The 16017-nt window shown below is 41.0% G+C and overlaps 1 protein-coding gene across 3 annotated transcripts in view; it reads left to right on the top strand.

Annotated features, from left to right (window-relative positions):
* Positions 1-3056: 3056 nt before the first annotated feature.
* The window catches only part of rab3gap1 (RAB3 GTPase activating protein subunit 1), a 46673-nt gene continuing 33712 nt past the window's right edge, over positions 3057-16017 (top strand). For 2 of the 3 annotated variants that reach the window (XM_046376658.1, XM_046376659.1), the window contains exons 1-8: positions 3057-3148; positions 3248-3303; positions 9339-9417; positions 9532-9664; positions 10280-10358; positions 11090-11209; positions 13974-14139; positions 15248-15347. In XM_046376658.1, the coding sequence (XP_046232614.1) occupies positions 3131-3148; positions 3248-3303; positions 9339-9417; positions 9532-9664; positions 10280-10358; positions 11090-11209; positions 13974-14139; positions 15248-15347 (751 nt within the window). In that variant the 5' untranslated portion in view covers positions 3057-3130. Of the gene's footprint in view, positions 3149-3247; positions 3304-9338; positions 9418-9531; positions 9665-10279; positions 10359-11089; positions 11210-13973; positions 14140-15247; positions 15348-16017 lie in introns of those variants that run through there. The other variant, XM_046376661.1, reaches the window with a different exon arrangement.

Below are 16017 nucleotides of genomic sequence, written 5' to 3'. Positions count from 1 at the left end.
AAATAAAATAACATAAACCACACTACCAAGGCCAAGAGTGTCATCAATTTCCTCCTCATCCACTGTAGATTCAGCACAGTGGATAAGCTCTTCACAGTCACTTAAAGAAGGGAGAGCCTTACACTACTGAATGATCTTTTGCTTGAATGTTGTGGGCCATTCAGACAGAGAAAAAAAAAATATTATGATCAAGAAATTCAAACACCCATTGTAGCTGACGCTCGCAATATGGCTATGTTACCATGGCAATGCCAGAAGTTAAGGTGCAATCATCACATTTCAGTTCTGATTGTTTATTTGTTTACATAGATTGTGGTGAAACATCCTGAATTATGATCCATGATTTGTTGTGGGATCTTGCGGAAATGTTTAGTTTTATTGTGAAAAGGTCACTTCCTGTGTAGCTTAAGCCGGAAGTTTTGAGCGGGAATTGAGAAAGAGATGACTGTCTACTACTGGCTAACCAGGCGTACACGGTAATCATTTTTAAATACTGAAATCCATGTACTTGTGTGAAAGAGAATAATAGAGAATGATGTATATGGAAATATGTTCTTGTTCCAGTTTTCACGGTGTTCCTTAACCACGACGGAAGACAATAAAAAAGGTTGTGGACATCAGTAAGAGGAGTGATTCTTGTTGCCATAGTAGATACACCCATAGTATGTGAGAAAAAGATAAGATCAATGTTAATTTATAAGAATAATACAATCTGAGTGTCATAAATATGTTAAATATCAAGGAACCATTTTGTCATTGGCATGTTAACATGGCAATGCAAAATCCCAGAATCCCAGAAGTGTAGATGTGACACAGAATGAAAACACAATGGTCATTTGGAAGACCTCCTCATAAAACCTCAAAAAATATTTTTCGGCTGGAACTACTGCAGTTGGGACTAACATTTCAGTAGATCTTGCAACTACACTTTCTACAAACTGCAGGATGAAGTCTTGCTCAATCTGCAACAGAAAAATTAAATATCAAAAGCTTTTTTAATTGGGACTGACTGGAAAAATATTACATTTTATACAGCATTAAATAGTTGAGCAGCTACAGAATGTATGTAAATCCCTAAATGTAGGGACATGCAAACAGTTTTAAGGTATATTTATTCAATTCAAGAGATTTTGAGAGAGAAATGTTGCTGTTAACAGTAATTCATCAGGACAATTGCGCATTTTAACGCCAAACATTCAATTACCAGGCCTTTGACATCTTTGAATCGGGGAAATTCAGTCAAGACATCTGAGGATTTCTCTCCATCAGGGACCATACTGTGATGATATTGTAATGTCATTTTCATCTTCTGCTTGATAGTAGCCTCGTCAGTACAGTATCTCATTAAGGCCGTGGTCTGCTGGCATTGCTCTTCACTTAAGGTCATCTCAGGAGTAAAGGAGGCCTCTCTTCTGGCAGCTGGCCCTCTAGTTAACTGACGTGACGATCCTCTGCTCTCTGATGAAGCACTTCTCCTCTGTGTAATGTACCTGTCTTCTTGTCTGTACAACATCCATTGCACGTCTGCCCGTCCTGGGTGAGGGATCCCTCTGCTGTTTCCTTAGTTGATGTGAGGGTCTAAGTCAAGTCAAGTCAAGTCAAGTCAACTTTATTTGTATAGCCCATTTTTACAAGCAGTTTGTCTCAAAGGGCTTAACATAACATCAGCAACATCCTCTGCCCTTCGACCCTCACATCGACTAAGGAAAAACTCCCAGAAAAACCTTCAACAGGAAAAAATGGAAGAAACCTCAGGGTGAGCAACAGAGGAGGGATCCCTCACCCAGGACGGGCAGACGTGCAATGGATGTTGTACAGGCAGTCTGTCTAAGGACAGAGAATGTTGCTATGATGTTATATAAAGCCCTTTGAGACAAACTGCTTGTAAAAATAGGCTATACAAATAAAGTTGTCTTGTCTATATCATACTTATTTAACACCAATGCTGCACTTCATGATTAAGTTATCTCCTCCTCCAAACTGTAATCTATGTGACTTGAATCAAATAGGGGCGTTCTTGCATATCATGTGGGAGTGTCCATCAGCTCAAAATTTCTGGCAACAAATAGTAAAACATCTCTCATCTTTAATAGAGATGTTATCTCTGGAGCTCTCTGTTGCCAAGATGAATGGAGCAGGCCAGTGTGTGCTCAGTTTTAGGAAGGAGGCACTCAATGTAGCTTGAGCTATGATTCAACTCATTATTATTTTGTATTTTTATGTATTTATCTGAAATATCCAGCATGTTGCAAAATTTAGAGAAAGATATGTGAAATGGGTTTGGTTAGCGTCAAGGGGCTATAAATTATGCAAGTGTTCTTGTGTTATTTTCCATCTATCTTTTATTGTTTTAGTTATGACTCGTGTCTGACAATTGCACACAGTAATGATGTACTTGTGCATGTGTATATGTGTGTATATGTGTTTATACGTATATTTATTGTTATTTATTTTTTGTTGATTCTGTGATTTTTTTTTTGGTTAATGTGTGGGCACATTTATGTGTGTATGTTTATATTTCTTGTCTGCAATGACAGACATATGTTGATCTGCACCTACTTTCCAATAAAAAAAAGAAACAACATAATGACTGAGTGGCAAAAACAATGGGGCGAAGGGGAAAAGGGACACTGTCTTTATCAAATATAACAAAAAGTGGGAGGAATGAAGATCATAAGGAAAAGTACCAGGGAACAGTAGTACAGACATATCAAGGGAAAGACCAGGACACACAGGACTAAACAAAACAATGCATCTAATAGGGAAACCCCCATTAGGACAATGTGAATGTGGCTTAAGGGAAGCAGTGGAACATGTCATCTGTCACTGCCAAATACATGCAGCAAATATGGAAAAGATGAATAAGGAACTGAGGACATGTGGAGTGGTAACGTTACGCCTGAAGAATTTATTCAGTGTGGAGGAAGGGAAACATAAAGCTTTGTTTGAGCTTCTTAAAGAAACTGGTTTGATGAAGAGGGATTAGTGTCTTCTTTCCTCCAACACTCTGCCTCACACTCCAGCACTGTAGGCGGCGGTAATGCACTTTAAATGTTAAGTGGCGCCTGTGTTTACAGAAGAAGAAAAAGAAGACGTCGTCGTCATCGTCATCCTCTTTATCATCACAAAAATGGCTGCTGAAAGCGATGTAAGTTTTCACAAGCAAATCAACTTAGTTCAGGAGCAGCGTTGCGAGCACTTAGGACGGAATTCATGTTCACTTGTAATTTCTTCCTTTCTTTTCCAGCCGGAGTCAGAGGTGTTTGAGATCACCGATTTCACCACCGCATCGGAGTGGGAACGGTACGTTAGTAACTAGCAGGTAGTAAGGCATAGCCATAGCCTGACTGACACATAAGGTTCTCTGTGTGTGTAATTCAAGTAGTGCCGCTCAAGTTGTTAACTTACATTTACAGCCTCAAAGCTGGGGAATGCCGAAAGAACAGTAGCGTGAAGCCGCGCAGCTGTGTTTGTGTCAGGGCCGACTGTGGCCGTGAGAGTCTTATCGTCTCAGCTGTGCCCTCTGCAGCCACATTTGTGTGTTTGTGCTGGAGAGAAATGAAAGAGATATGTTTTTAAAAGTTCGTCTCTTTTTTTTTTTTTTTTTTTTTTACGTCTAATGAACTTTAGATATCTGATTGTCGCTTTTGGAGCATACTTTCACTCGCGTTCTGTTCATGCTTATACATAAAACATTCAGTAACATCGCAACAGTTAATTGGCTTTCTTTAACATTATCAATGCTCTTTTTTAAATGTGCAGCAGCATTTGATTAGTGGACCATTATTTCAGTATGTAATTTAGATTTGTACTGTAGTAGATAGACCTAAACCCTAAAGCTACTGCATAAATAGACTAATAACTGTAATATTTGCCTAACAATGCATAGGAATGCCTAGTAGAATATGAGAGTTCAACTTCTGCACCTTTTTGATGGAATATTTACTGCTCACCGTTAATGTAGTTAAGAATCCACTGATGTAGGACAGTACGGCCTGGCTCACAACATTTCCTTTCCAATTCATCCCAGACATGTGGGGATGAGGTAAGGGTTCTGTGTTGGTCAGTGCAGTTCTTCCACACCAAACTCATCCAATCATATCTTTATGGACTTCGCTTTGTGCACAGTCATGCTGGAATTTTTCAAGGTAATCTGATGAGATTTCACCTCGAGCCTCTCCCACAAGGTGACTTGGCTTGTTGGACCCTTCCTCCTTACCATACGGTCAGGCTACTGAGGCTAATGAAACTTGCCCCAATCAAGGGCTGTCCACAGGGTGTATGGCATGGTGTTGCAAAATGTTGTGATAGCCTTCCTTCTTCAAGGTCCCTTTCACTCTGTACAAATATCCAATTTTACCACCATCAAATATACTTAACTGACCTAAAGAAGGCCATTTACTCCCTTAGCAGCAACAGCGGTCGTGGCATTAGACAGTTTTCAGCTGTGCTAACACAGTTGCAAATGATCTTCTAATTATCAGTTAGCCGTATAATGATTGACTTGGATTAGATGACATGAGATTGAATCACAGGACTGATGGTTGCTGATGATGGGATAATGGGTGCTTGCGACAGTGTAGATGTTTATTTCAAAATCAGCTGTTTCAGGCTAAGATAAGATAAGAACTTTATTGATCCCGCAGGAAATTGTTGTGCCAGGGGTGCAATACAAAGAAGCAAACAAAAGTATCAAGTAATCTCACAAAATATACAGAGTAATATAAAAAATAGCTGAGTACTATAAAAAAATATAGTATATAGTATAGTATATACATGATATAGATAATGGCAGATAAGGTGGAGAATGGCAACGGATAAGGTGCGGATACAATCTTAGTGTGATAGTGATAGTAGTGCAGGATAAATTGTTACTGTCCTATGTGGGTAAAAGGGATGAGATGAAGAGTAATGATAAATAATAAACAAATAATATGGATAGAGTCCTACCGCCAGCAGTTCAATGTCCGGACTGCAAGCTCGCTCCTTCACTGTGATGTGTCGGGGGTTGCACCATTTGTTATTCATGTAGATAGCGACTCCTCCTCCCGTTCTCTTGCCGATCTCTCTGCAACTCCTGTCCACCCACACACAGTGAAAGCCGGGTAAACTCACAGTAGAGTCTGGTATATTGTTGTGGAGCCAAGTCTCAGTGAAGCACATCACGAGGCCTCCCGAAACACACGCCGATTCCTCATGAGTGCCGCAAGCTCGTTAATTTTATTTGCCAGTGACTGAACATTCCCCATGATAATAGCTGGAAGGTACGGTCTATACCTCCTTCTAGGAAGTCGCCATCTCTTCCCTGCTCTGCATCCCCAACGTTTCCTTCTGAGCTCCCCAGGGATTTTGTGTTTTTGGCCTCTGATTTTTGGTTCTCTGATTTCTACAATCAGTATTGTATAATATGTTGACATAGATTGGTCATTTATACCCAGTGTGACTTGTTAAAAGCAAAAGCAAAATGACCTCCTCAAACTGCATTATGCAGATTTGGATGAATTCTGAGCCATCACTATCTGAAAAAAGTTAAGCTGTCAGTCTTGTTAGATAGATAGATAGATAGATAGATAGATAGATATTTTATTGATCCCAAGGGAAGTTCAAGCATCCAGTAGCCCATTACAGCAGTGTAGGTTAGTCAAAAAGTTAGCAAACAAACAACCAAACAAGGCTTAACTGTTAGTAGGAAAAATAGACTAAACATATACTAAATAAACTAACTAACTAAGCTACATGAAGTACAATAGAGTGCAAAGGAAGCAGGTCAACCAGATTGACTGTGTGTATTAAACAAGAGACTAAAAGCCACAGTGTAAACATATGTGAACGGACTGCTACCCAGAAATTAGTTACAAAGTGCAGGTTAATTGTGCAAAACATATAAGGTAAGGTGCATAGTGGAATAAATGTCCTAATAAATAAATGTGATTTTTACTTCTGATGTGACTCAGGCACAGACTGTCGCTGGGATCGTGACCCCTGAACACCCAGAGATGTGTTGTAGAGTCTAACGGCCAGGGGAACAAACGAGTTCCTGAGTCTGTTTGTGGAGCAGGTCAGAGACAGCAGCCTGGTGCTGAACACACTCCTCTGACTGATCAGAGTCCTGTGCAGAGGGTGGGAGGCGTTGTCTGGTATGGACAGGATCTTAGCCAGGGTCCTTTTTTCTGCTACTGACACTACAGAGTCCAGCTCTGTGCCCACCACAGATCCTGCTCTCTGCATCAGTCTGTCCAGCCGTGTTGCATCCCTCTTCTTCAGAGCATCGAAGAGGACACTGGCCACCACAGTCTGGTAGAACATCAGCAGCAGTTTTTTGCAGATGTTAAAGGACCCCAGCCTCCTCAGAAAATACAGAGGACTCTATGTTTTCCTGTGGATGGTGTCCATGTTCACTGACCAGTCCAGTCTGTCATCCAACTACAGACCCAGGTACTTGTACATCCTGACCACCTCCACCTCTGTGCCTTTGATGGAGACCGGTGTGGGATGGGGTCTGTTCCTCCTGAAGTCAAGCACCAACTCCTTGGTTTTGGATATGTTAAGTTGCAGCTTGTTAGCCCTGCACCATTCAGCAAAGTCCCCCACCAGGCTCCTGTACTCCCCCCTCCTGTCCATCCTCAATGCATCCCATTATCACAGTATCGTGTGAGTACTTCTGTATGTGGCAGAGCTCCGACTGGTACTGGAAATCAGACGTATAGTGTGAACAGGACCGGGGAGAGCACTGTGCCCTGAGGTGCTCCGGTGCTGTTCAGAAGGGTGTCAGACATGCAGTCACCCAGCTTAACAAACTACGGTCTCTGTGGATCCTCAATCCAGGAGATCAGGTGTGGGTCCACTCTCATGTTGTGCAGCTTGTGTCTCAGGAGGACAGGCTGGATGGTGTTGAAAGCGCTGGAGAAGTCGAAGAACATGATCCTCACAGCATTGCTTCCATTGTCCAGGTGAGAGTGGGCCTTGTGCAGCAGGTACAGGGTGGCATTGTCCATCCCTGTCTTTGCCTGATAGGCAAACTGCAGGGGGTTTTGGGTGTGCCGAGCCTGGGGTCTAAGGTGGTGGAGCATCAGCTGTTCCAGTGTCTTCATCATGTGTGACGTGGGACACCCGGCTGAAGTTGTCGGGCTATCTTGGGTGTGGTCTCTTGGGGACTGGGACAAGACAGGATTCCACAGGGTTGGATCCTTCCCTTGGTGAAGATATGTTGGAGGGGCATCCCCGGCTCCATAGCACAGACCTTAATGTGATGGCATGAGAGAACTCCTGCGGCATGTGATATGGATGTAGACTGACCGCTAGCAGCTCCTCGTCTCTACTATAGCTCATCTCCTTCACAGTTACATGCCCAGGGTTGCACCATCTGTTGTTCATGTACAGCGCGAGTCCCCCTCCTTTCTTCTTGCTGCTGTGTTTCTCATCCCTGTCCACTCTCACCAGGTAGTATACAGGTAGATCCATGTTGGTGTCGGGTATGTCGCTGCACAGCCATGTCTCAGAGAAGCAGAGTATGCTGCACTCTCTGTAGGTCCTCTGGGTCTTAATAAGGGCTGCAAGCTTGTCTATCTTATTAGATAGAGTTCACGTTCCCCATAACCACCCACGAAACCGCCGGCTTGCAACTCTGCCGCTTAGCCTTTAGCTCAGCTCTGGCTTGGCAACCTCGATATGGCCGCCGTAGTTCAGCCGAAGTTGGGTGAACAATGCTGACTCATCCCTTCGTCCAGAGTTGCAGAAGCTTCTCCCTTGAATAGACTACCATTACTACCATTGCTTCTTTGCCTCTCAATTTGCGCCATATCCATTGGATAGATAAAAATTCACACACTGATGTGTACAAAGAGTTAAAAACTGAAATAAAAAAACACAATTATAAGAAGGAGGCGGACGGAGCTACTGGAGAGGTTGCCACTAGTGTTGCGCCAGAAGTAGATGTTGTTAGAGCACCATGTGAAGTGGATTAGGAGAGCCTAGCTTCTTTGAAAAACCTATATGAAATATAAATAGAAATATGATCTCTAACGCTGGTTCTTGTGAGTAATCGTGCAGCAGTGTTCTGGATTGGCTGGAGAGTCTTACTTGCTCGGGCAGTCTGATAAAAGGGAGTTAGAATAATTCAGCCTGAAATTAATAAGTGCATGGGCTAATTTTTTTTTGCATTGTTCTGACTCAGAATGTGTCCAGTCTTTGAAATGTGTGTTATGTGTGAGTTAAAGGACATGTCCTGATCAAAAATAACTCCTAGATTCCTTACAGTGGAGCTTGGGGCCAAGGTTAAGCCATCTAGAGTTGCTGTATCATTGGATAATTTGTTTCTAAGGTACTAACGTCTTCTAGCTCTAAAGCTTGATTGAAAATCCCCGCATTGCTACGTAGTTACATATCTGATTGGCAACTGTTCTCTCAAGGATCTTGGAGAGAAATGGAAGGTTAGTTATTGGTCTATAGTTGCTTAAAACTTCTGGGTCAAGTGTGTACTTTTTAAGGAGAGGTTTGACTACAGCTACAGTAAAGGAAGAGGGGACATAGTCTTTTATTAGGGGCAGATTGATCATATCTAATCGAGAAGTACTAAGTGAGGGTAAATCTTTTTGAGCAGTTTAGTTGGGATGAGGTCTAAGAGGCATGTTGTTGGTTTTTATGAAATATGAATGAATTTAGCTGATGAAGGTCAATGGGAGAAAAGCAGTCGAGATAATTATCTGGTTCTAATGCCATTTCTCAGACTCCTGTGGTTGAAGGTAGATCAGTGCCAGCTGGGGTCAGTAGGTGCTGCCATGTGATATAAGGCTGTCTTGCCAGATTGAGCGAGATTCTGTGAGTTTGGAGAAACGCCATTTCCTTTCAAGTTCTTGCACATTTTGCTGTAATGTACGAACCTCAGTATTATACCATGACGCTAGTCTCTTCTGCTTTATGTGTTTCTTTTTTAGGGCTGGTTTTAATAGAGTCAAGTGTTGTCCCTAGTGAGCTTGCAGCACTGTCCTCAAAATGATCTATTTGAGAGAGACTATAATTCTCTAGGAATCACAAGTAAGCCTGGGAGCATAGAGTTCCAGTCAGATAATAGGGTACTATAAGCCCTTTAAGATATGATGGTTCCTAGCAATTAAGGGTTTTGTAGGTGATTAGAAGAATTTTAAATTCTATTCTGGATTTTACCAGTGTAGAGGAATCAACACAGGAGAAATATGATCTCTGACTTGTCACTAGCTTAGCTTCTTCTCCGAGCTTCTCAGAGCCTTAGCACTTAATAAAAGTAATCAGTGAATGCCATTGTTGGATATTGTCCAAATATTTCCTGCTGCTGAAAGCAAACTTATATTATCTACTTAAAGGTTTGTGTCCAGAGTCGAGGAAGTGCTAAATGACTGGAAGCTGATTGGGAACTCTGCAGGAAAGTTATCCCCTGAGAAGGTATTCCGCTATCTTTAATCTTTAAGTATTCAACTGAGCAACGCCAGAGAGCATTATGTTTCCAGTAGGTTCTTCACTTTCACTCTGTGATGATGCTACATTCTTAAATCACAGGGTGAATACACCAGTGGAACCTGGGAGGAGAAGTCTCAGGATATTAATTTTGCTGATTTTAAGTTCTACATAACTCACCACTTTCTGAAAAAGGAATGTGATAAGGATGATGGGACGGACAAGCTTGAGGAAGGTAAAGCCATGCCTAAATATACAATAATATGGTGTATGTAGATTGCCTGATGAGTTGAGTTGATGATTGCAATGTTTATTTACACTATAGGATATGCAGTATAGGGTCTGTATGTTCCCCTTTGATGAAAACGGCATAATGCTAAAGCCTAAAAGTTGGTGAAAAAAAAGAAATAACTGCATTACTCTCATAGGAAGCTGATGTGTAAAAACTCACAAAATGGAGTGAAGGTTATCAGACAAGTCAAAAATAAACTACATTAATATATAGCCATCTTTTGATTGTAATGAGAAAAAAACTTTTTTACAGTAATACCTTAACCCCAAGTCACCCTGTGGGGGGAAAAAGAAATCCAGTTAGGTAATGAAATAAATGAAATGTTACATTTTACTTGCTAATTTTTTTTTATTGTTTTTTTGTGGTTTTTTTTGTTTTGTTTCCCAGCACACAGTTATTTATCAGATCCCAACTTTTCCCTACCAGATTTCTAAATTTCCAGATGCTTAAAATAATGACTGCACGAAAAATTTAGCAGGTCAAAGAACGCACCCATATCTGTGAATTCATCTTTCCATCAATTATTATGTTTGATACAACTCTTGATCTTGTGTCTAGATGCTTTCCCCTTGGCAATGCAGGACCTTTTGTGTATGAACAATGACTTCCCTCCTCGAGCCCACTGCCTGGTTAGATGGTGAGTTCAGTTCAGCTACCCATTATGTTATCATAATGAGAACAAGAGTGATCAGAGGCCTGTACTGCACAGCAGGATTAAAACTAACGTATTAAAATATTACCGCTAATTAATCGCCTTCCAGTGCCCTTTGACCTGTTCTGGCCATAGTGGCTTTGTAACATGAGGTAGAGAGATGATAACATGCTGCTTGGTTCATTGGTATGTAGGTGATAGATATTTCAAACTAATTCTGAGATTACATTTTTCCTATGTATATATTAAAATCATTACTAGCTATCTTTGTTGTGACCAGTACACCAAAAAAGTTAGGATGTTGTTTGAAACAAATAAAACAGAATGTAATAATTTGCTAATCCTTTTATACTCAACTAAAAATGATACTAATCGAATAAAACTATATAAGACAATACATTTAGCATTTTAGTGAATCAGTGTAATTTATTTTTGTAAATATATGTATACTGAAGTTGCTGCCACCAACATATTTCAAACAATTTGGGACATGGCAGCAAAAGACTGGGGAAATTGTGGAATGCTCAAAAAATGCAGACTTATTGGGAAATCGGGGTTGGATCATTAAATGTGTATTTACCTTATGTTAGCTATAGCTAAGGATAGGCGTACCATATACTATGCTTCACAGATGTAAACAATTTGCTAGACCAGGTGTGGAAAAGGCTGCAAAGTGGAAAATAATGTGATGCTAGTGTCTACTTTAACCATGACAGGTATGGTGTACGAGAGTTTGTTGTCATCACCCCTGGGACCAACTGTGAGGCTATCATCAGTGAGTCCAAATGCAATCTCCTTCTCAGCTCCCTCTCCATTTCTCTGACAAACAGTGGCTGGTGAGTCATTCAAGGCAATGATCCTCATAATTGTTTGGGTAGCTTTTTATGTTTGTCCAATGTCAGAAAATTAGCTGAACTTAATAAATGCAGTCCTTGTGATGAACTGGCAAACTGTCCAGGGTGCATTCCCGCTCATCCCAGCTGGGATTGGTACAAGCCACTTGTGACGTTGGAGAGGATAAGCAGTAATAAATAATGGAATAATGGATTTTTTAAAAAATCACCTGTATGACATACACATCCTGAAATTATTTCAGCAGCTCTACTAATGTGTGGCAAAACTTTGCCTCACTCCCATCTGTGGTCAGTTCAGAGGCATCATCCTTATCTCCACAAGTCCTCTTCAGATGTTACCAAAATTGGCATGTGGCGTTCAGATCAGTCACACAATGAGTCTGCAGTGATATTCATTATCTAGCTAAAGGGGATAGTGCCATTAGTGAAAACCATTTCCATGAAAGGGTGTATTTGTTCAGCAAATTTATTAAAAATGAAAAACAAAAAATGTAGCATGTACATAAGTATTCACACCCTTTGCTATGACACTCACATCCTTCAGAGGTTTCCACAACTTGAGTCCACCTGTGGTAAATTCAGTTGATTGAGCATGATTTGGAAAGGCACACACCTGTCTATATAAGCCCTCACAGTTGACAGAGCATGTCAGAGCACAAACCAAGCCATGAAGTCAAAGGAACTGTCTGTAGACCTCTGAGACAGGCTTGTGTCGAAGCATAGATCTAGGGAGATTTCTGCCGCATTAAAGGTCCCAAAGAGCGCAGTGGCCTCCATAATCCGTAAGTGGAAGAAGGTTGGGACCACCAGGACTCTTCCTAGAGCTGGCCGACCAACTAAACTGAGTGATCGGGGTAGAAGGGCCTTTGTCAAGGAAGTGACCAAGAACCCAATGGTCACTCTGACAGATCTCCAGCATTTCTCTATGCAGAGTGGAGAGCCTTCAAGAAGGACAACCATTTCTGCAGCACTCCACCAATCAGGAAGCCACTCCTCTGTAAAATGCATATAAAGCCCATCTGGAGTTTGCCAAAAAAGCACCTGAAGGACTCTCAGACTACGAGAAACAAAATTCTCTAATCTGATATTGAACAAAAATTGAACTATTTGGCATGAATGAAAAGCGTCATGTCTGGAGGAAACCAGGCACTGCGCATCACCTGGCCAATACCATTCCTACATTACACTTCATTTAGCAGACGCTTTTATCCAAAGCATTTTACAAAATAAATAATAGCAAATTTCAGTACAATAGAATTCCTACTGTGAAGCATGGTGGTGGTAGCATCATGCTGTGGCAATGGCAATCCAACCTGATGGAGCTTGAGAGGTTCTGCATTGAAGAGTGGGAGAAACTGCCCAAAAATAAGTGTGCCAAGCTTATAGGATCATACTCAAAAAGAATTGAGGCTGTAATTGCTGCCAACGGGGCTTCAACAAAGTATTGATCACAGGGTGTGAATACTTATGTACATGCTATATTTTTGGTTTTTTTAATTTTTAATAAATTTGCAAAAAAATTCAAGCCAACTTGTTTCACTTTGTCATTAAGGGGCATTTTTTGTAGAATTTTGAGGGAAAAAATGAATTTAATCCATTTGGGAATGAGACTGTAACATAAGAAAATGTGCAAACGTCCAACAAAGAGTGTCAGGCCCTGGTATGATCCATGCCTACTGGCTAAAGAAGCTAACTGCATTCCATGAGCTCCTAGCAGCTCAAATGAATTAGCTGCTTGTGCAAGAGACTCCCCCAGAGTGGCTAACCCAAGGTAGGACTGTTGTAATCATGAAGGATCCTGAGGGAGCAATCTCATCCAACTATGGGCCAAGAATCAGCCGACATTACCGGTACTCTAAGAGCCTTCATAAAGAACAGGAGCTGTGGAAGGGAAATCTAGAGGTCAACTCAAAGCCAGTTGCACAAGTTACCATCCAGTCTGACATATACCAAGGTCATGCACTATCCCTGCAGCCCAGATCACCACAATGGGTGGCTATCGATACCGGTTCAGAAGTGGAGCAACCATCAGCCACCTCCTCTACATGGATGACATCAAGCTGCATGCCAAGAGTGAGCAAGACCTTGACTGACTGATCCACATCACAAGGATCTATAGCAATGACATCAGAGCATCATTCAGACTAGGTGGTCAAAAAGTAACAGAGAAAGGGAAGATGATCATATCAGAGGCGACTGAACTACCAGATCGGAACATTTACAGATGTTCAGAACAGCTACAAATCCCACTTGGGATCCCGCAGGGAACCATGTGGAGCTGGCAAGGGAGTGACACAGTCAGATACCTACCCCAGAGTGAGACAGGTCTTGAGAAGTCAGCTGAATGGGAAGAACAAGTCGAGTAGCTTCTAACAGAATGTAAGCCAGGGTGGTTCCGTGGTTTTTTTGTTTGTTTGTTTGTTTTTTCAACTAATTACTTGCAGCTTTAGCCATTGGTCCAGTCATGACAACATTACTCATCGTCCTCCTTTGGAAATACAGATAAATTATTATAAAGAAACAGATTTGAAAGGAGCATTATTTGACCTCTTTTTAAACACAAATCATTAACTCCAGTTTATGGTTCAGAGTAAACCTGCAGTGGATCTGTGATTTATTTTGCACTGTATAAGAAGCTAGCTGGTTGAGAGAACCTGCAGGTGGATGTGAGTGCTTGCCAAGAGATGGAGTGCACACATTACATTCTTCAAAATCATGCCTTTTCTTCTCTATCTCATGCATTTAGCCAGGTGCCCATGTTTGTGCAGATCCAGCAGAAGTGGAGGCGTATGTATGCTGGAGAGTGCCAGGGACCAGGTGTGCGTACTGACTTTGAGATGGTTCATCTCCGCAAGGTGCCAAGCCAGTACAATCACCTGTCTGGTCTGCTTGACATCTTCAAATCTAAAATAGTAAGTTTTATGGAGCAAGAAACATAAAAAACCACTTGGTGGAATTAATCTATCAACCAACTGTAACTTGCTCAAATGTAAAATTTGCTTTGTTCTCCAGACAGTATGCTGTATTTCTGAACATAAATTGGGGGATTAAAACCCCAACTTCTCTCTAAATCTCCCCAACTTTTTACTCTCAACCTACACCTAAATGCTGTTTCAGTTTGCATTGAATCAAACTGGTTTAGGCTCATACACCAGATAGGACTGACAACACTGTAAACCTACCGTCAACCACACCATATCAGTGGAAAAGGAAAAGGAAAAGAAATGTCCTGAAGCACCAATGCCACCTTGGTAATTGTGAAAGCTTGAGAGAGTAAACCTACCAAAGAATCTTCTGATCAGTTTCTATCACTGAGTCATTGTGCTGACATGGTTTACACCTGACATTAAAATGCAACACAAGTGCACAGCTGAGACACATCAATATAGTTCAGTTGGATTTATTTATATAGCAAGAAATCACAACAAGTTATAGGAGATGCATAGCCACAGCAATAATAACAGAAATCATTGAATGATGACATAATAATAAGAAGAAAAAGAAGAAACATGGCTAATATTAACAGTACTAGTCTGTGTTGAGTAGAACCACGGCAGGAGGTCCAACCACAGTCCATTAGGAAGATTCCAAGTTATTAACATGCATAAATGAGACAGTAAATGTGTACAGAAGGAGAAGGAAAGGAATAGATACAGTCAGTCTGTCAGTGCATCATGGGAAGTCCCTTGGCAGCCTGTAAGCTTATAGCTACATAAATAGCAGCTAGCCTAAGTAAGTCCCAACCATAAGCAACCAAGGGCAAAATACAGAGAGTTTTTTTCCCCCATTTGTGGATATTTTATTTTCTTTTAAGTCACCAATCAAGATGTTAATCACTACCGATGAGTGCTACAAATGATTATGATTATTCTGCATAACAGTTACATAGGATTACATCTTTTTCTCTCTTGTGTGTGCAAAGTAGCAATTTAAGTATATTTGTTGTTAATTCTGAAAAAAGAGCCCATTAACAAACAAAAACTTATCTTTTCTCACCCACCACCCCATCCCCATGCTTAGGGTTGTGGTTTGTCACTTCTGCCTCCAGTCAACATTGCCATCCGTTTTACCTACATTCTCCAAGACTGGCAGCAGTATTCATGGCCGCAGCAGCCTCCAGGTAGGACATTCAGATAAGATAATTATGTGGTTATTCATAACCAAATCATCTCCTTGATCACATATTGTTGATTTCATTACCTTCCTAATGTTTCTTTAAATACAGAACATTCAGATAAAGGTTTCTGCATACAAACAAAATATTGCCAAAAGTATTCACTCACCCATCCAAATGATTGAATTCAGGTGTTCCAAACACTTCGAATGCCACAAGTGTGTAAGATCAAGCACCTAGGCATGCAGACTGCTTCTACAAACATTTGTGAACTTCATTTGTAATTTATGATGTTTATTGCATGTCTCTCTCTCTCTCTCTCTCTCTCTCTCTCTCTCTCTCTCTCTCTCTCTCTCTCTCTCTCTCTCTCTCTTTCTCTTTCATTCTCTGTCCTGTCTACCTCTTCTTTCCCCCCTTCACACGGCCGACTATCAGCAGGATAGTTCCTCTTGCAAGTCGAGTCCTGCTCAAGGTTTCTTCCTGTTAAAAGGGAGTTTTTGGAGTCTCTGTAAAGCATCTAGAGACAATTTTGATTGTATAAGGTGTTATATAAATAAAAATAAATTGAAAAAAAAAAATAAATTAAAAAATTGAATTGAAAGAATGGGCCGCTCTCAGGAGCTCAGTCATTTCCATCGTGGTACTGTGATAAGATGCCACCTGTGCAACAAGTCCA

This window comes from Scatophagus argus, chromosome 21 (assembly GCF_020382885.2).
Source record: "Scatophagus argus isolate fScaArg1 chromosome 21, fScaArg1.pri, whole genome shotgun sequence".
In the NCBI taxonomy this organism is placed as follows: domain Eukaryota; kingdom Metazoa; phylum Chordata; class Actinopteri; family Scatophagidae; genus Scatophagus; species Scatophagus argus.
The sequence above is the reverse complement of the archived record's forward strand: the minus strand, read 5'-3'. Positions and strand labels throughout refer to the sequence as shown.